General features: G+C 42.4%; 1 protein-coding gene across 1 annotated transcript in view; it reads right to left on the bottom strand.

The window, feature by feature from the left end:
• Window positions 1–17,027: 17,027 nt before the first annotated feature.
• The window catches only part of CPNE8 (copine 8), a 93,319-nt gene continuing 84,176 nt past the window's right edge, over window positions 17,028–26,170 (bottom strand). The window contains exons 19-20 of the mRNA XM_031601727.2: window positions 23,803–23,876; window positions 17,028–19,323 (exon numbers count right to left, since the gene is read on the bottom strand). Coding sequence (XP_031457587.1) covers window positions 19,135–19,323; window positions 23,803–23,876 — 263 coding nt within the window. The 3' untranslated portion in view covers window positions 17,028–19,134. The remainder of the gene's footprint in view (window positions 19,324–23,802; window positions 23,877–26,170) is intronic.

The raw sequence follows: 26,170 nt of genomic DNA, 5'->3' as shown, positions 1-26,170 counted from the left end.
GAACAGAAAAACATGTTAATAACGCTAAAAAAGAAGCAAACAAACAAAAAAAAAAGAAACAAGAAAAAAAAGAAATAACAAATCCAAAGAAGACAGCTGAAACGTTTGAAGTGTTACTGCTCAAGCAGTCTCACTTTTTTTTTTTTCTTCCAAAGTCATTTTCTAAATAAATAATGCAACAAACACCTCTGCAACTATCTCAAAAACATTTGGAAGCATGCTTGCAGGTATTCAGGATTTAGAGGAGAAAAGAAGAGAAATGTGTATGAAATTCAGTCTCCTAACCGTAAAAGAAACTGATCTCACTCTAGTGATTCTGGATTGCCCATGAAACCCAACAAAGAAAGGCCCCATGGCACCTGCTGCACCTCATCTCCATCATCTGGGTGAACAAGGAATTAGATTTTTAAGCATCTTTGCCTCCCAGATTTGATGAATTGACAAATCTTTCACCCCAATTAAAACTGAAAAACATACACATTAGCATGTGAATTTTGTCATATATACTGGAAAATGCAATCCCTAATTTCTAACTGTGGGATTCAGTAGATGAAATATTGAAGTACAGTTTTAGTGTAGTTACAACACTGGAGAAGACAAGCAGCAGATCTGAATCTTTAGATCAGGTAAGACGATCCCCCTGCAGATCTCAGATTATGCTTTGCTTAGCATACATTCTACGGCAGTGACCACAAACAACCAAGCTACCAGGGGTCCGTGCTGTACTGTACCAGCATGACATGCAGACACACACATGGAATCACTGGAATCACTCAGCTTTCACAGCTGTAGGCTGTAGGGCATCGATCACCCTGCATTGATGAGTTGATGGTTGGGCTTGTGGTGTTTTCCAACCTTAATGGTTCTGCTTCTGTCATTTCACTCTGAACAAGTGTGGCTGGAGCCTGCTCTGCAGAATCACAGCATTTTTGTCTCAAAGCCACCACCAGCTCAGCCTTCATTCATATCATGGTGGTGACATCTTTGCATTCAGCAGGTCCAGACCTCTACTGAAGAGCTGGCTAGGGAAGGTAGTTTACTGTACGAGTGTACCCCACTGAGACCCTTGTCTTTGGCTGACATGCATAGAGAGTATCTATGTATTGCCTCTCAGTTTCTTCAGTCACTGCCAAGCAAGCAGATTTTCTGAAGAGTGTGGAAGAGAGTATGGAAGCAGACCCTTTCCCAGTCTGGAAGAGGGCAGTGCTGCTGTGGAATGCATGGAGAGCAAGGTCACTCCTATCCTGCATGCCTCCACAGGCTCCATTGCCTCAAGGCCATGCAATCACAGAGGGATTTAAGCTGGAAGGGTCCCCTGGACAGCATCTGATCCAAATTCCTGCTTCAGTTATTTCAGAATTCCCAGGGTCCTATGCAGTCATATCTCCAACAGACTACCTTCTTGATATTTTAAAGGAGATCCTCTCTCCTGTAGGCAAAACACTTGGAGTTGGAGCAGACCTGGAGGATGGACCAGATAGTGGTGATGGTACTTAGGGTAGCACTGGTCTGGAGCAGAGCTCTGAGCTATGTCACAGTGTCTGTACTTCTCTGCACAGCCAACTGACTGCCTGTGAAACTTCCAGGTGGCTTCCTCTGACTGAAATACCTTGTACCAGGAGAGTCTAGGCGGTTGGCAGAGTTGCTTCGAGACACCAAGAGCAGCCACAGGGCAGGTTGCAGGTTTTGACACAACATCTTCACGTCTTTGATGCTGACACAACCTCTGGTTAACAGAAAATCTCTGAAGTTTTTAAACACAGGAGAGAGGAGACAACGGCAAGGCCAAGTTTAAGAGCCGATGCTTCTCAGTCTCCATCAGAAGATAAAAATATCAGAGACGATTAAATAGATTATGCTAATTAAGAGATGTAATATACAGAGAAGAACAAGACAGGATTTTCTCAGCAGTTGCCCAGGTGACAAATAAAGTTTTCCCAGATGATCTGTCCTGGCTAATGTCCATGCAGACATGCTATAGAATAAATAAAGCAAAATAACTGGCTCGGGTTTGTATCTGCTCAGTTACCCCACTTCTCCTATTTAAGCTCAGTCATTAAAAGAACAAAAAATAAACTTAGTAATTGAGAGGAAAACTAATGCTGTGTTCCCAGCCCTTGGAAACACTGGGCACTGCCTTGCATTCAGCTCATGCTGAACCTTCTCTCCACCAGCTGTGCATCCACAGATGATAGGATGAGAGGTAACGGCCTTGAGTTGTGCCAAGGGAAGTTCAGGTTGGATATTAGGAAACATTTCTACTCAGAAAGAGAGGTGAGGCAGTGGCAGTGGCAGTGGCTGCGCAGGGAGGTTGCAGAGGCACTGTCCCTGGAGGTGTTCAAGAAACCTGGAGATGTGGCACTGAGGGATGTAGTTCAGTGGGACTGGTGGAGATGGTTTGATGGTTGGACTCAAGGATCTTAGAGGTCTTTTCCAACCTTCATGAATTTATGATTCTCTGCTGGAAACTTTTCTTGCACCCCTCTGGCCAGGGCACTAAGGTGACTGCTCTCAGATTTATCACTGTCCTGCATGATACATAGCTGTGCTGTCGCAGGCTGGGATCCAGTCCTGCAGTGCCCTCAGTGCTGCAATTACTGACATCTGCACAGAGCAGCAGGACCTGAAGCAGGGCAGGGGTGGGATCCAGAGCTAGGATATCAAGCAACACCATTAGAAGCAAGACAAAGACCTTGTTGGTGCATCCAAGTCTATTTAGTACATCTGTGTGACTGGGAATGCTGCAAGTAGATTGATACTACGGAAATCTGTTTGTAGGGTTTAGCATGTCTCTTCAACTAGAAACCCCATGGCACTCCCCTAAAATACATGCCACATTATGGGGTTAATCAGCTGTGAGGAGCCTCCCTCACCTCGTCTGGAGATCCTGTGGCCCAAAGAGTGCCCCACGGTGCTGTGACCTGTCTCAGCTCCAGCCACCATACATGGCCCAGCCCCACGCCCTCACAGCAGCTGCCGCTTCTGGAAAAGACAAGCCTTCCCCTTTGGTCTCTGTTCTTCCTTGTGCACTCTTCCCGGATAGTGACAGGTTTTTGGCTACTCAGATGAGTCTTTCATTTATATATTAACGTTTTCTTTGGCCTGTTTGTTCAGTATCCAAATATTTCATCAGTGGTTGTGCTTGAGGGTAGTCTGCATTTTTATTGTCTAGTTAATCACGTGAAATAAGGTGCTTTTTTCTTTCTTCCTCTTTGTTCTTTTTTATTATTATTTATTCTTAATTAAGAAGATGCCTAAACTTGTTGTGCAAGAGCAGCACAGCCTTGTACCTCCCAGGCAGGAGCAGGCAATGCTGCCAGGGGAAATGTCTCACACACAGTCTTCCTTTCAGATCTGGTTATAAAAGATAAGTGGCACTGACGTGACCAATGTGATAAATGTCAACTGCTGACTTGCTGAACCTGAAATTGCACTTATTAGAACAGCTTATCACTGTTTTCTTTTATAGACAAATACGTAAGCTGTATGCCGTTAATGCACTGAGACTTCTTTGAGACTAGTATTGATTTCAGCAAAGCACTAACATGCTGAAAGAGAGAAATGTGAAATATGAAAGATACAGTTAAAGTAGAAATAAATATCCCCTTGAAGTGCTCCTTGTGCCTCCCAAGCCATCTGCTTCCCAGCTGGGGTGAGTTCTGCATTGCAGCAGGAACACAGCCCTGGACGGACATCAGGCACCACCAGAAAGATCTAATTTTACAGTGGTTTTCCCACTACTGCTTTTTGGTCAGCAACAGCTCATCAGTTTTCTCACTTTAATATTCTCTTCACAGCTTTCCGTGGCACTGTTATCCCTTCTGGGAACTGGTGCTGTACTCTTATTCCTTTCCCTGTCACTAAACAGAATTAGACCCTAATTCCTCTGTAGCTCCTCAAAGGGAACCCCCTTGACCACACTCTTTGTGCTGTACCCATTCCTGTGCCCCAAGGCATCCATCCCACATCCCTACCTCCGCACTCACCACCATTTCTCTCCCACCATGCAGCCACCTGAAGCCTGATGCTCCTGTAGCCGGTCCCACCTGACACGTTACTGCTGGACATGGGGTCACCCTGAGCTGGGGGAGAAGTGACAGGAGTATTTGGGTCTCTTCGAGGTGTGGCTGTGCTTGTAAGCCCCCTCTCTCTCCTTTAAGGGCAAGACAGGTGCTCATGTGCACAGATATACTGGTGCATCTCCATCTCTTCTGCTTCTTCCACTAAAACTCATGAAACCCTGCGATACAACCTTTTCTTGCACTTCACCCAACACTTGATTTGAGTTCTTTTCCTTGCAAATCTCCAAAGGCCACCTGGTCGTGGCCCTGGGTACTCAGCTCTGGGTGTCTTTGATTGGGCAGGGTTTAGGCCAGAGGGATACAGAGGTCCTTGTCAGCCTCAGTCACTGTGATCCCATGAGAAATGATTTTCATGAGCTTCACTGAACACCATCACAGCACTGAAGCACTGATTCTATTGAATTTAACCCTAGATACTTCCTTGGTGAAGCTCATTGGAGGTCAGAGTCCCTTGTGAAATTGCTTCTGCATCCTTCAGGGACATCCAGATGTCAGTGCAGGCTCCAAGCAGAGCCTTCAGTCATGGGAAGCACAAGATGCTTCCAAAAAGCCTGGTTGCTCCTTGCTGGGGTGCAGAGTTTTGAGGCCCCATCAATTGAGACCCCCTTCCCTATCTCTTCTCCCCAGATCCCAAGTTCACTGGCATCACTATTCCTGCATACAAGAATCTTGCAGAGCTTTAGCCAGTCCACAAATGTCCTCTGCTTACTGCAGTGCTCTGAACAACTTAATTCCAGGCCTGAGGCCCCCAGCATAAGAAGGATGCAGTGCCTTTGGAGCAGGTCTCGAGGAGGGCCACAAAGATGATGAGGGGACTGCAGTACCTCCCCTATGAAGACTGGCTGAGGGAGTTTTAAATTGGAGCAGAGAAAGCTCTGAGGAGTCTTAATTGCAGCCTTCCAGTACTTGAAGTGAGCTTGTAAGCGGGAAGGGGATGACATTTTATATGGTCTAATAGCGATAGGACAAGGGAGAATGCTTTTAAACTAAAAAGGGGTAAATTTAGATCTGATATAAGGAAGAAATTCTTCACTCAGAGGGTGGTGAGGCCCTGGCACAGCTGCCCATAGAGCTGTGGGTGCCCCATCTCTGGAGGCGCTCAGGGCTGGGATGGATGGGGACCTGGGCAGCCTGAGCTGGTGGGGGGCAGCCAGCCCACGGCAGGGGGTGGGGCTGGGTGGGCTTTAAGGTCCCTAATTCTATCAGTTCAGCATTACCCATCCAGGTATGAAAAGTCCCATCAGAAAAGTTTGCTAAATCCAAGCCAGGTTGCTTTTCCTTTCCAACAAAAGTTTGGGGCCTCATTACCCAGTGCCTTGGTAATGAGCAAGAGGTGCAGGAGCATCTGTATTGCCATTGCTGGGGCTGTTAGGGGTGCACTGAACTGCCCATGTCCCTGAGCTGCCAGCAGCCATCCCCTGCCTGCAGTAAGCTCTGCTGGCTGCCCTCTGAGAAGACCCAGCCTAGCTGGGTATGCACCACGAGGGCAAAGTACATTGGCAGCACCTCTCTGCTCAGAGGGCCTGCCATGAATTTTTTGACATCGAGGATGAGCTGACATTCGTGATGAGTCACCCATGCATGATTGACTCCTTAGTCATCTCCAAGGGCATGCCCAAGGGGGGTGACATGGATCTGGGCAGAGGCAGCTTTGGCTGAGCATCAAGATCCCAGGGGACTTGCCACTTGCTGGAGGTGTACAGGCTTGGATCTCACAAGGGGAAAGGCCAGGAGAAAAGGTTTACTCAGACACACATGTAACATATGTGTACACAGATCTTTGTTACAACATCAGCTACGTCTGCCTATTTCCTTATTTTTAAAACTGAATGTGAAAGGGGTAGCAATGAGAAAATCAACAGTAAGGAGAAAACTATATGCTGGGCTACCAAACCAGAGCTCTGTAGAAATTCATATCCAAGGACCCAGCAGGGACTTCCATGTGTGATCTCATCTACAGCACAGACACTTTCCCACAGTTGTCACTACTACAGTCCTTCCACAGTTTCCCTGGAAGGCTAAATGCCAACCCTGGAGATTTCTTAGTGCAGGCAAGTGACACCTTTGGAGTGTTACTCATTTCATTTTTCTGACCTTTGTGAAATTTGTCTCCCATCCTTTGCCATGGCACAGTGATGTGTTATTGCATCTCCTCCTGTTCTCTCTTCCAGAAGCTGGTGTCTTCCTTGTGAGAAAAGTGACTTTCCACAGACCATCAAGACTCTGAGTCTGCTCTCATTCCACTGACAAAGTTGCAGAGCAGATGAAGCTGGCAGGGCCCTCTCTGTCCCTCTGCCCAACCCCAGCAGGGACACCCAGGGCAGAGTACCTAAGGACACGGCCAGGAGGTTCTGGAGATGTCTAAGGAGGAGATTCACAGCCCACGGGCAACCTGAAATTCAGGTTTTGCATGGGTTTAACTGAAGTTTTGTCAGTAACTTTGCAGGTATAACTCAGAAATAGAGCTCTGTGTGACTCATTCAGTGTTGCAGCTCATCCCATCCCACCATTTGCTCTGCTAGAGGCTGCTTTCTCCCAGATGGCAGTACGGCAGCCAGGGGTGCTGGAGGCTGCTCTCCATCGGGATTTTGGCACCAGCAGCTTGAAGACCACCTCTTGCCTCTCATGCCTCCTCATCTCCTGGGCTGTTTGCACAGACCACCAGAGCATGTCCTCTTTGCAGAGCCCATGTGACCTTCAGGGTGGCTGTCCTGTCCCTATTAGGTGGAAATAATGAAGGGAACAAATGTTTTCCCAAAAATAGCACTTCCCTTTGTGGCTCTGGACAGACAGACTCCTGCTGAGAATGACTTCTGGTACAGCTGGTTGCTGTGGGTAAGGAAGGCCACTACTTCTCAGAACAGACTGTCCATAAGATGAACTGAATTTGTGCATACTAATGCAATTACTATAAAAAAATCCACATACGGAACAAGAGAGAAGGAGGTACTGAAGCATCCCACAGTGCCAGCTGCAGTGAGGGTGCCTTTGGTCCCCTCTTTTCTCCAGGGCGGGCCTGGAGCCAGTACTGGAGCCACAGATCTGTGGTTCTGCTACTGCATAAAACCATGTTTGACTTGGACAAAGCTTTTGTCCCTTCCAGCATGGGATGATGCCACATGGATGTCCCAGGCCTTGTTAAATGTCCCTCACCAATTGTCAGAAGAAAAGGCACAAATAACACAGATGGCATCTGGTGGTCACAGCAAACTCCATGAGAAGACAAACCCACATGAGGAACACCATGAAGAACAGCACGTGGGCATCAGAGAACCAAGGGGCAGCTGTCACAGCAACGTCACCATCTGTGCATGACCACTGTGTGGTGTCAACCACACCGGTTCTGGCTGCGGGAAATGGTGCCAGTTGATGGGAACCACAGCAGGAAGAGGAAAGGGAGCAGATAAGAGGGCCACCAAGGTGTGATGGAGCTCTGAGCCTCCACTGAAACTTTGGTTAACTTTGAGGTTAACACAGCACACAAGCTTAAAAGGAGCAGATAGTATTCAAAGTGAGCAGAGCTGTTTCCCTTCTCCACTCCTGTAGGGTCAGGGAAATTGTTGCAGCATTGCCTCTACCCGCGCTCTAATGATGTCCATGAAAATTTGAGAAAGTGGTGGAGATTCCTCCATTTGTCACAGGGTTCTTTCAGTAATGAGGCAGCTGGAGGATGAGGTCGTTCAGCTTTCTTTACAGCACTCACAGTTTGGATATTCCATAATACAATCAGAGAGGGAAGAGAACAGCAATTGGAGTAGCTGACCAGCTTCTCAGACCCAGCACGAGAGCTGTGTTGGCCAGGCAGGCCCTGCCCTGTCCGGACACATCAGAAATTCAGCTCTACAATCAAATCCTGTGATTAAACCTTCTCATTTGTCCCTGGCCTGTCTTGTGGGGCACAGCAGTCCAGCGTGTGCTGAAAGCTGCAAGGGACTGGGCAGCCAACAGCCATCGAACATCAGAGCATCTCACTGCCTGTACCAGGCACACCGTGGAAACATCCATCTTGCTTTCAGTACTGCATTCAGGTTTGGAAATGTTACCCACACACTGAGAGTGCAGGGCTGGGTGCACTGCTTTCCTATTTCACAGGTTGGTTTACCTGTAACTCTCATCATAGAAGCAGAGAAAATGCCTCTGCACTGCACTGACTGCTGTGTTCTCATTTAGCTCTTTTGCAAATACAGCATCACTGGTGGAGCGGAGCCCAAGGACAACTCTGCCTTTTTGTCTTTTCCTCCAGAATCTACATTCATTTTGTATTCAGCTGCTGTCACATTCCCCCTAACACACATGCTTTTAAGGCTTTCTCAGAAATGTCTCTGTATAAGCTGCACTCCTGTGCCTTTTTCCTCCATCTCCCCTTTCTCCAGTGGTTATTTCTATTTTTGTAGCAACTGGAGAACTTCAGCAAGCTGTGAAACACAGCAGGAAACTGGTTTAGGTCTACAAGAAAGCACAGGCAGAGGAAGAAGCATTCTCTCCCTCACTGAGATGTCCCGGGATGGGCAAGTTGTTGTTGAGTACTGCCTCTCTGACAGAAAATGACAAATCCTTTAGTTCACTGTTTTCTTCAGCAGACTTTCCAGCTGCTGTTTCCACCCTTCTCACCCTGCCAGACTGAGGGCCGTGCACCAGACACCTGCTCATCTCCATTCCCAGCAAGCCACCTCTTGTGCTTCTGCTGGAAAGCATTGAGCTTGTGGCCATCACCCCTAGCAATGCCAGGGCAAACAGTGTCTTGGCATCATAGGGTGCCAATTCTGGTGTCTTGGATGCAATAGGAGCCATGCTTTTCTTCTTGCTTCATCTCCTTCATTAAAAAAAAAACAAAAAAAAAAACCCACACAGACAAACCCCTCATCCTCCACTAATCTCCCATTCCCAATAAAAATGAAAACCATGAATGTCATATTTAGTGATTGCATGCATTTGCAGGTGTTTACTCATTGCTTCCCAAAACCTTTATTGATTCACCAAACGTGCTCTACTTCAGAACAGCACGTTTCCATGAGGAATAGTCCTAAATAGTCAGCTTTTACCTTACTGCTGTGACTCTCACATGAATATCCTCAGATCTGAGCACTGTACATCTCTTCCCAAAGCAGAGCCATACCAGTTCAGGATGCTGGCACACGTATGCGAGGCAAATGCTGCTCTCCACACACCAAGCTGTGAAATGAGGGAAAGTGGCGTTTATGGCATCATGTGGGCATTTGGCTCCAGTAAGGATAAGAACCAACATGGAGCCAGCTGTGGGCAGGAGTTCTTAGATGGGTTGTGGAGGAAATGGAGGGGGGAGGAGGAAGGGTGATGAGGCCCTGGCACAGCTGCCCATAGAGCTGTGGGTGCCCCATCCCTGCAGGCGCTCAGGTCCAGGTTGGATGGGGCCCTGGGCAGCCTGAGCTGGTGGGGGGCAGCCAGCCCACGGCAGGGATTGAGGATGGGTGGGCTTTGTGGCTCCTTCCAACCCAAACACACATCCACTGTGTGATTTTATGAATTTATAAGGCAGCATTTGCCCCCTGAGTACAGCAACACTTAAAATATCCTTCTGTTCGTACTTCAGTTTAACAGGTTTAAAATACAGCACCATTTCAGCTTGTTTTGCCTTTGTTAGAAAGAGCTTCTGGAAGCCTGGTATTTCCTTGGAATGACAGATAATGGACATGTCTATTGATAACAGCACAGCGCATGCATCAACAAGCATTTAAATCCCTCTGTACTGTTAAATATCTAACAGTGCCAGAAGGAACTTTGCTAATTCTGTGGGTGTGTGGAAAACGTGTCTCTCTGTTCTTGTTAATTCTTCCAGGGCAGAGGGAAATGTTGCCGTGCAGCTGACAGCCTCTCTCAGGTAATGAAATGCTGCGATTCAGTGGTTTTCCTCACTCACAAAGGCATCACCTTCTTCCCATTTGTATTCCACCAAGAGGCTTAGCAAGATGAGGAAAATAACTTCAGAAGCAATTGCAGTATGTCTGCAATTCACTTCTGGGTTTTATTTTTTTTAAGGCTTTATCTGCTGCAACACCTATTCTTGTGCTGAAGGGAATTCAGTGAGGGGTAAATAGCTAATTTCATTAGCAGGTGTGATTTCTCCATAGTGTGAATTCTACTGAGTAAAAATGCTAAAAAAATTGAATTCTATTCTAAGCTTCATGAAGGGCTACCAAAGTGACATTTGCAAAGGAGGCTTGTATAGATCTAACTTACAGAAAAGTGACACATTTTGAGGAGGTCTAGAGAGCAGAAAACGAGGATGAATCAGTTTTAAAGCCGGTGGGGTTTCTTTTGTCAAATACTTGTCATGGTTGCAACAAAAGAATGTCTGCAACTCTAGCCAGAGGAGCAAACCATTAGCTCCAAAAGAGGTCAGTGGGAGAGAGTGTTATTAACCAGTTACTTCCATCATAAAATGATTTTCCCTCCACTTGAAGAGGGCATTTATCTTTGAAGCTTTACATGACAAACATGCAAAGCACAGATTTAAGGGCATCTGATAATGTTAGTCCAATTATAGCTCTGTTCGAACGCCTCTTAGAGGCTGCTGCAATTCTTTTATCAGAGAGCTAATCCTCTATCACAAGTGAGTGAATTAGAGATATGAGGAAAACGCCATTTGTTGGTATCAAAGGAGCGGCGTTTCAGCGTTATGAATCCTGCAGATCTAACACACCTCCTAAGTCCTTTCCTGTAAATGAACTGTAGGAAACATTTCTGTTGATTTTTCCCCATCAGTCCACATGCTTAAACTATGAGTTCTGGCTCTCAAGCTGTTACGCATCAGTACCGCAAGACGCGCAATGTTCTCTTACTAATGACGGGTAGCCATAGCTGGCTGAGCACATCAGGAAGGTAGGCAGTAGCTATTCATCAGGGGAACTGAGGCCCTCTGACAGTAAGATCTGAAGTAGGCAGAGATCTTGGCGCCTGGTTTGTGACATGGTGACCTGGTGTTCCAGGGCTGCCAGCATTGTGCTGGAGGCCACGCCAGACAGCTTTTACTCACTCCATTCCTTTGAGCTCATTCCTGAGGTTCTCTGCTCCCCTCTGAAAATCAGGAGGCCCTAGGAGGAAAGGGCTTGCAAGGGCTGAGGACCTCTGGATGCCTTCTCTCCCACCCCCAGAGATGCCCCACAGAAGCAGGCATAGCTGAGGCCTTTCCACACCACAAAGCACTCTGATGGCTGTGCTCCCCATGCACCCAAGGTCTCTAGGGGCAAGGATGGCTGTGGAGACAGGTGGTAGAAACAGCTCATCTGACAAAAATGTCAATTTCTCCACTAGGCAGAATAGGTGAATTGTTCCCCTCCATATTTTCCTGCCACCAGGAGTCAGCTGTGGCTGGAACACTTGGGGATTTGACCCCCAGGTGCTGCAGGCAGTTACAAGATGTTGGCTCTCTCATAAGCTCATTAAGTTTCCCACTAAACATACCAGAATTACTGCTGTTTCAGCATCTCTTTGCAGTACTTAGATCTGCACACAGAGCCTTCCACTTCACTATCCTTTGATACCAGCTCATCTGGGACCTCCCTTGGCATTTGCCATCATCATGAGAAGAATTTTGCCCTCCTCATAGCCTTGGTCACAAACAGGGAGCTGGCAATCTCATCCATCCATCAAATGGGGATATCCTCACCAGTCCACGTCAATCCATCTCTCTGAAGATGGATGACAGATACACCTACAAGCACACACATTTCAGATGAAATCTCACTAGAGCCCTCCATGGCTCTCCTGGTGCCTTCCTACCACCTAATCAAGCCACTCAGCGTTGCCACTCCAAGGTCCCATCTTCCCTTTTCCACAACCACACCAGACTATCTGCCCAAATACTTTGTGGTAGATGACATTTTTTCCTGTGCTCTTTTCCAGATGAAAAGACTGATTTAGCAAAGGAAATCACCATTAGCCCCAAAGTGCACCTCATATCTTTCACTCCAGCCCTCTGTCTCCTCTTCACATGTAGTATTCTTTATTTTCTCTTAATCAGGTTGCCTGCAATTGCAGGACTAACGAGCGGGACTTCAGAAGGTTATTTAACTATTTAATGCATTATCGTCTTGCTCAGAGGGAGGCCAGCCCTAGTGGCTGCCTAATCTGTTAGGAACAATTTCTAAGACACAGGTTACACAATTTTCCTGAGATAGATTAGAATGTGCTCTCCAGTTAGTTAGGAAATTTTGTCTGTCATCCCACATAAGTCTTTCTAGCTGCCAAAAATGATAACTTCACCTGTCATCTCTGACCTTTGCACAAGCACACACATTTATCATGGTCCCTCTGGTCTTTTGCATACAAAACAAACCCAAGTGCTTTAAGTTTTTTCCTCCGTGACTGAACACTGTCTGCTCTTGTTCTCTCCTGGACTTTTTCAGTACGGTGAAGTTCAGACACAGCACCAGGCTAAGGCTCAGCACTGCTTGGCGCAGAGCAAACTATCACTGCTAACACCATCCAGGAAGATCTTTGCTTTTCATGTAACAGTATCACAATTTGATTCATATTAAGTTCAGAGTGCAACTGTAATCTGCAGATTATTAATTCTAGAACTGCTGTTTATCCAGGTATTTTTCATTTTCATTCTACTTGTGCTTATTTATTCGCCTCTTGAATGCAGTACTTCCTACTTTTTTTTTTTTCACAGCAGTTTCTCTCACTGGTTCCTGACCTTCCCTCTCACTTATCTAAAACATTCTTGAATTCTAATCAAGCATCACCAACCCTGGTGAGCTGACGCACTCATTGGTTTTATAAAAGTAGCCTCTAATTCTTTGTTAATTGCATTAATGACAATATTTACCATTAATAGGCCTGAGAGACTCCTGCAGAACTCCCTTTCTTTCCTCCAGGTTTGACAATCAATTGGTATTTTCCCTTCCTCATGCTCACAGAAAACAATCAGTCAAGGCTGTGAACTCACTACTGTATTTTTGGATACTTCTTGCCATTGGAAGTATTTAATGACATGGTGAGGGGATTATTTACTCCATTCCACTCTTCAGCAAAGTTCTCCCGCCTACAGTATTTCTGTGCTCACAGAAAGATTGGCTTTTCAGGACATTCCCTCTTGCTTCCTGATGGCCCACTCAGCTGAAGGCAGCCTTCATTGGTAATCACTTTGCACATGCAGTCAATTGCTTTGACTTCATGTTCAGCCCCCCCAAAATTGAACCTTTGGCAAAGGCATGCACATGTCCACCCCGTTATTATGACAACTGTGCTCTTCTTCAGGCTGGGTGGGCTTTTGTTCCCTGGGAATGGACCAGTACCAAAGTGAGGAAATCACTCAGCACAGAGGCCAGCAGTAGCTTCAGAGGGCTGTTGTGACATCTGTGTGGCACGAGGCAGTGGCACCTTGTGGCACATGGAGGCAGGGAACTCACACCATTTGTATCTCACAGCATTCTGTGGCATGGGGGTAGGAAAACGAATGCTCAGTTGGCTCAATGCCTTTGATTTATTTGCAAAATAAATTCATCAAATAAGAACTCAACAATGATTTAATTCTGTCCAGTGTTTAGTGGTAAGTGCATGTTCAGAAATACAGTACTCTACGTCCTCTGTTCAGAAATCCATCCTGAAAATAGCAGTCATCTGCAATCAGATGACAGAAGATACAGACTAATAGCAATGAGCATCAACACGCTGGCTTGAAATTAAACCTGAAATCACGCCATATCAAGTTAGAGGCAAAGAAACAATAATCTGTTATGCAGAGATGAAGAGAATTTATACTACTGCCATAAAGCGTTGTGAAAGAAAGAGCACACTTGATGTGAAAAACAGTGAACAGTACAAAGCAACAGCCTAATGCTCTACATGGTCATGGTCAGCCTTCCTGAAACTACTTCTGCCATGCTGATACCCATCTGCTCTCCACATCAGCAGGGCAAGTTTCGATCTCACGCTGACCCTTGCTGTTCACTGTGATCTTAAAAGAGTTAGAGCCAACCTCTGGCAGGGAGGCCATCCCCGTGCAATGATACAGGACGTGCCTTTGGCCACTTTCTATCAGCTGTCCCGCTGCTGTCCCCTCCTGGCTCCATGCACACTCTCAGCCCCTTGCTTCTCTTAGAGTAAGTGGGAACGCTTCTCCTAGAGTAAGCACTGCTCTGCAAGAACTAACACATCTGTGTGTTACCAACATCATTTCCATCCTCAGTCCAAAGCATGGCACCATACCAGCCCTAGGAAGAAAACTGTCACAGCTGAAACGAGGACAAACCTCTGTTGTGTTGTTGTTGTGGTTCTCCCCAGAACTGCTGCATGGCCATGAAGTACAATTGGACAGGTTTTTGTTACTTAAGTACTCTTACCTATCTTCACTCATTTAATTTGCTCTTAAAGCATTTTTTTTTTTAATAATCCATACAATTTATTTTAAGTTTTAAATTAATGTTATGGCTGTTTACGAGGGTGGATAGTGGTAGGATAAGGGGGAATGATTTTAGACTGAGACAGGGGAGGTTTAGGTTAGATGTTAGGAGGAAATTTTTCACACAGAGGGTGGTGACACACTGGAACAGGTTGCCCAGGGAGGCTGTGGATGCCCCATCCCTGGAGGCATTCAAGGCCAGGCTGGATGTGGCTCTGGGCAGCCTGGTCTGGTGGTTGGCGACCCTGCACATAGCAGGGGGTTGAAACGAGATGATCATTGTGGTCCTTTTCAACCCAGGCCATTCAATTATTCTATGTTTGAATTATCTACAGTTAATACAACCTGCTAAATTAATAAAAACTTTGCATATATTATGCCATCAATGGCAGTCACTAAACAGTACCAAAGGCAAGACAGGTCCCTCAGGTCCCCATGGATTATCAACAGGTACATTTTCCTTTTTGATGATGAAAGACTGCTAGCATTTCTCTGAACACAGTCTAACCAATTTGGGATTATGTAACACTTCAAATGAAGCTGTCAACTCCTGCTTTGCCTTCAAAATGTCATCTTAAAGTGTTAATAAAGAGACGTGGTGGCTGTTTGTTCCTTTATCCTAAAACTCATTACATCGCTCTTCCAAAAAATAGGCATTTTCACTGGTAGCTGCAAAGCTAGGTTTAAGCAATAATGACCATTATTTAGACTTGATCATTTAATTATTCCTCTTATATGATGACCGAAGGAAAAAGACACTGAACATTTCAGCTTTCTCGAGACTAATTATTCACTGTTTTTTTTACACTTGCCTGTGCATATCTTTTACATTTACCCATGTCAACTTGTTCTCCTTTTTTATTCCTCTTTACGTTTCTGTTTAAAATTTCCAATACAGCCATAATAACCCCTTCCTATGCTCCCTGGTTTCCTGCTGCACTGGCATAATTTGTCATTTTGTGTCATTTTATTACCTCTCAAAGATGACAATCATATATCATTCTGTATCACTGTTTCAACCACTTTTTTTTAAAGTATTCTGGAGTGAATTTAAGCTGACCCTATTTAGCTTTGAATCTCCAGCTTTTCGAAGTGCATCTTCTCAGAGAATACTTGTTCTTTTGAATTCTTCTCTTCTTTCAAGTATTTCTCAGGGGACTAAACAAACCTATTTGTGTACAGAAGTAAGCTGCTTTGAAGTCCACATGGATTCTGTTGTACAGGCTGTCACCTTTCCCTACAATTACAAAATTCTGTTTATGTAACTAAAATCAAACTAATTTCTCCTTCCAGATAAGCAAACAATTCCAGACAATCTGAATCAAGCCCAAAAGCCATTCACAAATTCTATTCTCCATGAGGCAACGTCCTTCCTAATTGGTAGAACATTGGTACAGTTTGCACTCTGCCACATAATTTCCTGCATTGATTACAAGGAAAACATCTATTCAAAGATGGATACCAAAGGAAGAACACTCTCCTCAAGGAACTTCCCTTTCAGGGCAACTCATTTTGTCACCTAACATGTCATATTTTACCTTGATTAAATACAAAAAATCTCTGCTACTCCACAGTCACAGTATAACCGAGCTTTGGTAGCATGCTTGTAATTCCATGTGACAGCATTTCACTATTTTTATAGTTCTCACACACACCATTTGTTTTACCCCTTGAGTTCTAGAATCATAGAATGTCCTGGGCTGACCACAATGATCATGTAGTTTCAACCCCCTGCTATGTGCAGGGTCGCCAACCACCAGACCAGGCTGCCCAGAGCCACATCCAGCCTGGCCTTGAATGCCTCCAGGGATGGGGAATCCACAACCTCCTTGGGCAACCTGTTCCAGTGCATCTAAAATTCCTCACTCGTTCAAATGTTTCTCTTCAATCTCACAAAGCTTTCTATTTGATGCAGTACATACCCACCCTTAGCCTTAGCCTCCTGAACGCTCTGTGTTGTTTTGTTCCAGTCTTTGTGACAGAAGTATTAAGCATCTTTTTTCTAGGCCTTTAAAAGCCACATTTTTACATACAGAATAAGAGGAGAATTAATTATGGAATGCATGGAATACAAAGTGGTAAAACAGAACAGCCCAGACTGGGCAGCATTATCTTAAATTGTCAAGAGCCTCTGTGCTCTGCTGTCTGTCCAACAGCTGTTCTTCTGTTATGGCTTGTGGGAGGGCGAGATGCAACTGGTATTCCAGAGAAATGAAAATTATGACAACTAACTCTCAACCTTACTATGACCATGACTGAAGTTACGGTCTCATACACATTACAGAATGAAGATGTCAAACATACAGGGCAATATCAGCTGCCTGGAAAGTCTCCTTTTCCCATAAGAACACAAACTCCACTGACTTAACTTAGGTTTACTCTCCAACGCCAAACAGAAGGAAAAACAGCAGTGTAGAATACAACAGGTTGGTACTTGGGCGAGATAGAAAAAATAATTCTTATAAATCCTATGATTATTAATTAAACTGATTAAATCACACCTATGTTTACAAGTTCCTTCACTTGTTGAATTATTTACAAGACCAATATTTGCATCAATAAAAGGCACCTATTAAATGACAGCTAATGAACTTACTCTTCCTTTTTCTGCCCAACTCGATCTGAAATAAATAAATACTAGGTAAAACACTGATAGATATCTAAGCACCAGATAAAAGGTGAAGAACTGGAAAGCAAGAAAAAGAAGTTGGTCATCTTGGCTTTATAAAGGAAAACAGCTTAATCAATAGGCTGCTGTGAATAAATAAAAAAGGCAGCATAAAAACCTGTCTAACAGTATGAAGGAACAGAAGTATGGTATCAATTCAGCTCTTTAAAAAATGCCAACAACGTAAGTATGAAAAATAAATGCAGAAGACGGAAGGAGACCACCACCACCATTCAGTAGATTTAAACTTATTCTTTATGATGCACTTTCATCAAAATTTGCCAGGTATCAAATGTCATTCATGCAACATCGATCCACTAAGAAATACATATTTTGGTGAGAAAATTAAAGTCCATATTTATGTAAAAACCGTTTCGAAATAAAAATAAAACAATATTATTTTTTTTTTTTACCAAAAAACAACTTTTTAATATTTTTTTATATTTATTTTTTACTAACAGATAATTATCTGGAAAAAAAAAGGAATTTCCCGCATGAGACTGAAGGAATTTAAATATATTTAAAAATGGAAGATTCTGCATTTACAGAGTTATATGCTATTAATATTGAAGATACACTTTCTGGAAAAAAACTTTTCATGCTTAAAAAACGCACCGTAGTTTCATACTGTACATTACCACATACAGTAGTAAGAAACAGAAGTAGTAAACGGGTTATATGCAAAGAAAAAAATGTTACATTACAGGACAGTTACAACTGTGACACACAAAAAATTAAAAATGTTCCTTTTTAACAGTATTTGAAGGCAACTCACAATCATTTCAGGAGTTCTGTGAAATTTAAGGCCATTAGTTCTAAATAAAATATATCTGACACAAACTCACAAAACTGTGTATTTTGTAAAAACTGTACATGCAAAATCATTTCATAATTATATATGAACAGGCATATAATAAAATTTTTGGGTAGTTCAGTACACAAAATTGTGCACAAAGCAACATGGTTGTGCAATTTTTAAACCAGTTAATTAACATTATCATTCATGCATCCTGAATGGAAATGTGATTAAATGACAATATAAACCCAAATATTAAGAGCCAGCATCCCTTTGAATGGGCAATCTAGACAAAATGTTGTAATTTCAAATTAAGTTTAAAATGATCCATTATAAAACATCTGCTGTAATCACTCCAAAAGACTTTTCTGATGCAAAATTTCCACAGCTTTAAGGAATGCATGGTAAGATTTAATGAGCTCAGTGAGTCAACTGTAACACTCAAAGTTCTGATTTGAGGTAATTTTCTTTAATTACTTATAGCAAGTAAGTCTTCTAATTTGCTTCAGTAACTAGTTTAAAAAACTGTAAACTCAGATAAACTTAGAAACTGGAGCATCTCTGAAAAAATACACATTCCTCCCCCTTGAAATTTGGACCTAGTCAGAAGTCATATGTAATTATGACATTCACATTTTAGGAGCTTATTCTCAGACTGTAAAATGGATAGATTACTGAGAACCAACTGAAGCAATTCAGATATTGGAAAACACACCTATCTGTCCTTTTCTTAGCGTTCATCTGTATTTGTCTGGACAAACATTCAAAGAGATATTGCTTCTCCTGTGATCTTGTGACAAACTATTGCAAGCTCAAAGATGTGTGAATCAATATTCCAAACTTTTATTCTTAAGAATATTTATAAAAGTACTGAAATTTAAAAATAGTAACATGTAAACATTGATACAGAGGAATAGCATTCCTATACATTTATGTACACACAGTATTCAGAGAGGACTTATCTTCTGAGTTGAAATCCTGACTTGTGCTTTCCTCTCCAATAAATAGATCAAAAAAGTAGGGCTTCTGTCAAAAGAAAAAGACTCAGAACATCAACGTTTTGATCCTATTTAAAAGCTTTCCAGTTGCTCATGCAACCATATGAAGAATTTTGGTATGTGAAGAGAATTTTTCTAGCTCCAAAAAGCTACTGCTGCATCCAGAGACTCTTGAATTGTGATAAATGCTGAGCGCTTTGGAGCGCTCATATTTGAGTCTGTAATACATGAATAGGAGGTGTATAGGGTGGTGGTGCAGGTGATGGCTTTATTCCCCTGACTCTCATGTAGGACAGAAACTGGTCTGGAATCTCAGCCAGAACATCCTTAGCAAGTCTTGCCATGCTTAACACGTGGTTTCCACTTCTGTCAATGTAATCCCGGAACGGCACAAACTACAAAAGAAAAGAAACGCTCACGCAGGTCATGATGCAGATGCAAAATACGTCTTAAAATACAAAAATAAGAAAGCTTGATCTAGGCAGTAAAGGTACATTAATATACTACCTTGCACACTTTATATTATAAATATATTTATAGACATCTATGTTCTATATATACATATTATATCTAAAAAAATCCATTTTCTGATCAAAGCATATTCTCAAACCATGGCTGGCTCAGATTTAATGACATATCTGGAATATCTCTCAACTTCTTCCATACAAAGCTCTTTTTGGCTTACAATTCTTATTCATGGACCTCACCTACCAGAATTTGTAGGAAGAATGTTTGCTATGTGAAGTGAACAGAACAGAAAGGATGACTTTATAACGTTGATCATTTTTCATTAGACTTAGTAGGACTGTGAACCTCCACTTTGAACTTTTTTTTTTAACCTAACACCAATAAACATACCAAGACTTTAAGCTAAAAAAGATTTGATTTCAAAAAAGAACTTGTTATACCCAAATCTGCAACACCAAAAAGGCAGCTACCCGCTCTGCCTTGGAGATCACACTAATAAGATGCTTGTGCTGCTGGTAAGGAGAAAAAGAAACAATCTAGGCTCCTTGATTTCTATTCACAACAGACAGCAGGCAGAGATGCAGTGGGTTAAGCTATGTAATACGTTGTGCCAAAAGGAAGGTTTATTAGGAATTCTATTTCTTGCTCGGATTTTGGAGCCTATCTCAGGACTGCAGCTGGGTGACTTTTCAAAACCAGGATTCAATGTCCAAAGTTACATCTGGTACTGATATAGTAGAATATGCTTGAATACAAACCCTAATGGTGTCTTTGTCCCCCAAGGAAACAGAGAAGACTCGAATGTAAACTTTTTGCACATAATACTCCACAATAAAACTAGAACTCATTGAGAAGCCAAACCCAGAGATCTCTAACCTTTTGGTTGAACTCTAAAATAAGCAGACTCTTTTGCCCATTATGAAAGCCCGAAACATTTTGTCTTCTTGGATGCACACCAATCAAGGTTTTACATTAATTTTTGTTTTACTAAAAAACACTAAAGCTTTCAAGATAAGGGAACCACTGAATTACAATGGGGGTTCAACTTACATTGCACTTCTGAGAGCCTGACAGTTTTCCAGAAACAGAAGAAATCTATTTAATATATTAAACAAATCAAGAAACTCTTGGCGGGTGGGGAGGGGAAGACGAAGACAACATTTTATCAATAAGGAACTTAATTAAATTATTTTTTCATCATTTGAAAAGCAATTCTCACCCTGGACTTATGAAACTGGGTGTTTATTGCTATCGTTCAGCTACAGTGTTGGCTTTTTTTTTTTTTTTCAATGAATTTCTGTATTTTCAGTGGAGCCAATATTTAAAAAATGCTTAAAAGAAGCAGCAAATGAAAAGCATAGCTTGCTCATCAAAATTAAAATAGCTGAAAAACAAAAACTGTTCTGAACAGACAGTATTGCTATAGATTATGTAGGGATTCAACTCAGTTGATTCTGCCTAATTCCACAGATAATGGAGTTCTCAAATTGACAGAAAAAACAGCTTTGATCCAATGAATTTGCACTATGCTGAATTACACTGAAACCCAAGCAGCAAGACCATGCAACTATACAGGTGGGAGAACAATGGGCAGAAAGGAACCTGATTTTAGGGTACGAAGCAAAGCATCTGCAGATCCATAATTAATTAACCATAATAGCCATTTCTATCTTTATTCAGTGACTTTTCAACATAAGAAACAAGTAGATACTGTGACATTTTCTAGTTCTGACTTGTTTGTTCCTCTCTCAGACACACAAAGAAAACCCCATCACCAGTTTTCAGAAGTCAGTCAAGTACTGCTCAGTTTCAACAGCTTGCTCCTTCTTAAACTCCATGAACTTATTGGCAAGAATAAATCTAACTGTCCCCAGAAGCATGAAGTTAGAAGAGTACCAAACAAATGGAAAAACCTCTGTAGCCTGTAAGCTTACACGCTGAGCTGTGAAGGAATAAGCTTAGTGTCTATCTCTCTCACATTTTTTCATTTCCTAATGCAGTGGCAGTCTTGTAAAAAGCATACGCAATCTGGGTTAAGAATCAGAAAGTACCCCATTTCAAGAGATCACCTTACTTACAGACATGAAAACTCAGACCACAATTTCTGCAGCAAAGGGAGGCTATTTCAACAGTGCAGTTGTTGAAATGCAGTTACACAATATGGGTGGCCTAGATTAGTTCCTCCCTCTCCTTATGGAGAAGAACTCTCCAGAAGAGTTAGAGGAACTACAGACAGAAACATATGTACAGATATGCATATGCACAACAAGGCCTAGAGCAACCACACAGAGCAAGTAGGAGTGGTAGAAGAATATAATGAAACATAGAAGAAAGATCGAAGGGAAGTGGAAAGAATGCTAAATGCTTTCCCTTTAGCTTGATAGTTTAATTTACGATTTTAACATATAAAATTCTCAACAGAAACTGTACGTACATTACCATGAGTTAAGTTTTTTTGTCAAAACTGCTTAAATAGAAAGAGGATAGCAAAGAAGGCAAAAATTCAGTAAACTGAGGAAGAACTGGTAGGCATATAATTCAGAGTCCCTGCAATACCTGTGTTTATTATCAAGGAGGGAAAAACAAAGATCAAATCTTTTCTTGAACTGCAGTCAGTAGTAAATGTAATAGATATACCAACTGCTAAAATTAACATTTAGCTTTACAAACTAACTTTAACTAAAAACAAAAAAAGGTGATCTTTTTACATCTGAATACTTATTTTATAAAAGCAAGTCATTTTCATCCTTTTATATACAAAATAAAGGTCATACATACTAAACTTAAAGAGTTTGACATTATCCCTTTTTATTTATGTAGCTAGCACATAATGTATTTGTTATTATCTAGACAGAAGGAGCACAAAATAGTACTGCCTTCAGTAATCTAGTATGACTTGGGGCAAAGTTCTGAATGAGAGATGTTCATATCAAGTAAATGTTTTATTACATTTCTGAGATGCAATGAATTCTAAAAAATTGAAGAAAGTTATTTAGTTTTCTTTTTTTTTTTTAAATCTCAGATGAAAGTAGAATGTTTCTGATGCATAACATTTTCACTAACCTTTTTTATAGCATTTGAAGAAGTTTTGAAGAACATCTGAAGAACATTTGAAGAACCCATTATCTATGCTCTTTCAATATAAATGGCAGCTGCTGTTGTTTGGAGGAATTATGTTTAACTTCCTAGCATATATTAAAAGTGCACAGTGCTATGCATGTTAGAAATATCTGAATTAGCTTTAAAAATCCTGACATGGCTCAGTGTTTGCAGAACAACTACTGTGGGGCCCAGAAGCACTTCCAGGTTGTTTATAGCTGACTCAGTCCAGGTATCTTAGGCAGATATCATTCCTTCTACAGGCATCAGGTTGATCTGATTTTTGAGAATTTTGCTGCTTTTCATCTGTCAGCTTCAATACTTCCTTTAGCACGCACGGACTAGTGTGCTGAGCCATCAAATGCCTTTCTCTGTGTTTAGTTTTCCTTCAGTATCCCATGAAAACAAAAAATTTGCATCTAGTTTATGATGCAATTTTTTTTTTATTAAAAAAAAAAAAAAAAAGATGAAATTAAGTCTGTCCAGGTGGTACATAATGAGGTAGGAAGAGAAGATGCCAGAGCAGCCAGAGCACAGATTAAATATTCTGGAAAACCTGCAGAGTTCTAGAAATTAACTGCCCTTAGAAAGAAGGATGATTACGGTGGATAAGAGCACACAAAGCTACCATACCACCCTGCATGTGACTGCTTAGGCGTCAATGACAACCAAAGGGCTGACTGAATGATTGCAAAGAGCAGAACAGGAACAGAACCAGAGCAGAGAAGTGGAGCAGCACATGGAATGCAGGTAAGAGTAGCACTATTAGGGTTTGATTCAGTCACCCAAACAGAGATGTCTGCTATCATCTGGAGTACCTTAAGGTATGAGACATCTGCATGGTTGTATGTGGCAGACAGGTAACAGGAGATGGGAGACACTCATAATCTTCTGGGCTGGCAGTTAGAGAAATGGAAAGATACCGTAGGTATTTTAAATACATTTGCTAAGGCCTAGGTACTGCTGATTTCCAAAAATGTTGCAATTCTTCTTTTACAGACTCACGTAAGATTGCAGTACCTGAAACACAAAGGAAACTAACACTTCTCCTGTTGCTGTATAACCCTAAAACTTCATTTCTGTGCTGCCAGTTCGAGATCATTTCCTAATGAAAATACATTCAGTATCTTTATCTTATATAAAGGCCTATGAGACACCACAAAGAGCTTCTGAAGTTTTTATAAACATTCCGAGATAAAGTTCATCAATGCTATGGTAAAATGAAAGGAAAGAAGACAGACAAAACATGAATTCATGGCAAACAGAATCAGTAAAATATACCAATTAAAGAAATTTTTCTCTCCCACCTGCACAATGTCTCTTTCCGCAAACTTTCCTCTTGAAGAAATCCTGACTACATCACCATCCAGTTCTTCCATAGCTTAAAAAAAGAAACAAATGAATTTATCTATGAGTTAATCTACTTGCCTCAAAAAAACATTACTGAGAAAAATTTTAGTCAGTCTACACTTTAGAGCAACAGAATCAACAACTGCTATCTTTAGGTAAATCGTAAAATCATTGACATCATGCATGGTAGCTATTTTGCGTTTTTTCATATTGATGATACCTACATTTTGTCTCTATTATAATCTTCAGAACACAACACACTACAACAAGGTCCATCATATTCCTCTGACTTCCAAACCAGCAAGTATTTCATTTCTGTATGGCTATGTTCATACTTGCATAGGTGGATAAAAATTCATCTTCAGAAATCATTCTTACAGAAGATATCAAAGAATGTAGCACAGCATGGTAATATCACTCATATTGGGAATGTAATGACTGTAATGACATAGGAATTAGGTGTTTTTAAAAAGAACATTTTTGGCTAACTTTTGCATCTTTTTCAACAGGCTCCAGGAAATCTCTGAAGTTGTCCATATACCCAGAAGCTGTTCCAGATTTCTATTAAATGGCATGACAGCTCTTTGGTCAGTGTGACAATGGGGGGACCTATGATCACAAGTCATTGCTCAGCCACTGAATCAAGAATCCCACAACTCTGCTTCCAGTACACTGTATGAAAATCAAAGCACTGCCGCGCTGGAGCATCTTACGTATTTACAAACTCGGTTGAGCTCACTGAACACAAAATTTCAAATGCTAGCTCTTCCAATGCAAGAACTTGAAAGCGTAAATAAAATCACCAGTTCAAACAAAATGAAAAAATACTGAAAAAATACTAGCTATCTTTCTTGCAAAGATAGCTAGTAAGCCCATCATATATTGGAACTCCAGACTTTTATCTTTTACCCCACTGGCATCCCCCAGAGGCTTTGAGACCTAGACAGGTAGTATCCAGAGAGGAGTAGCTTAGTCTCTCTACAGCAGAACTTAGGTTTGACTGGCCCTTGAATTTTAAAACAGTACATGCTTCTACACACACACTTTTTCAATGCTGGCATCAAAGATGATCAAAATGTCTTCTCTAGAAAGAACTTCTGCGTATAGGACAAATATTTCTCTGCCCCCTTCAGCACTATGGGACTACAGATTTGGCATACACCTACTAGATGCATTTCACCCATGGAGCCTAAGTCCAAAGAATCACAGAATCACCACGGTTGGAAAAGACTCTACAATCATACAGTCCAACTGTCTACCTATCACCAATATCTGCCACTAAACTATGTCCCTCAGTACAACATCTAAACATTTCTTGATCACCTCCAGGGATGGTGACTCCACTACCCCCCTGGGCAGTCTGTTCCAGTTCCTGACCACTCTCTCAGAGAATTATTTCCCAATGCCAACTTGAATGTCCCCTGGTGCAACTTGATGCCATTCCCTTCACTAGAGAAGAGGCCCAATCTCACATCACCACAATCTCCCTTCATTACGCTGTAGAGAGTCCTAAGGTCTCCCCTGAGCCTCCTCTTCTCCAGACTGAACAATCCCAGCTCCCTCAGCTGCTCCTCATCACACCTGTGCCCAGACCCCTCAGCAGCTTTGTTGCCCTTCTCTGAACACACCCCAGGGCCTCAATGTCTTTCTTGTTGTGAGGGGCCCATAACTGAACACAACACTTGAAGTGCAGCCTCACCAGGACTGAGTACAGAGGGATGATCACTTCCCTGCTCCTGCTGGCAAGACTTCCTTATACAAGCCAGGATGCCATTGACCTTCTTGGCCACCTGGGCACACTGCTTGCTCATATTCAGCCGAGTGTCAACCAGTACCCCAGATTCACTCCCTCTACAGTCTTCCAGCCACTCTGCCCCAAGCCTGTAGCACTGCCTGGGGTTGTTGTGGCCAAAGTGCAGGACCTGGCACTTGGATTTGTTGAACTTAATCCCATTGGCCTCAGCCCAGTGATCCAGCCTGTCCAGAACTCTCTGCAGGTCCTTCCTACTCCAAGGCAGATAGATGGTTCCACCCAGAAGATGGAAACTGTACCCTGAATAACACAGAATCCTGCTTTAAGAAAAGCTATAGGAGTGACGTCCCAAGAACTCCATAAATACAACCTCCAGAGGTAAAAGCAAGATGGAACCTTCATGTCTAGACTGAACCAAGAGGAGTCTGGGCAAACACAAGGATGGGACAAACAGGGAGAAAGGGAAAAAGGCAAAGGAAGGATGAGAGACAAGTAAGTAATAGAGGACTAGAGGATTCTCAAGAAAACATAGAGCTTGCAAATTTCCCTGTGCGTTTATGAAGACAAACGTT

This window comes from Phasianus colchicus, chromosome 1, assembly GCF_987193195.1.
Source record: "Phasianus colchicus chromosome 1, bPhaCol1.hap1.1, whole genome shotgun sequence".
NCBI lineage: Eukaryota > Metazoa > Chordata > Aves > Galliformes > Phasianidae > Phasianus > Phasianus colchicus.
The sequence above is the reverse complement of the archived record's forward strand: the minus strand, read 5'-3'. Positions and strand labels throughout refer to the sequence as shown.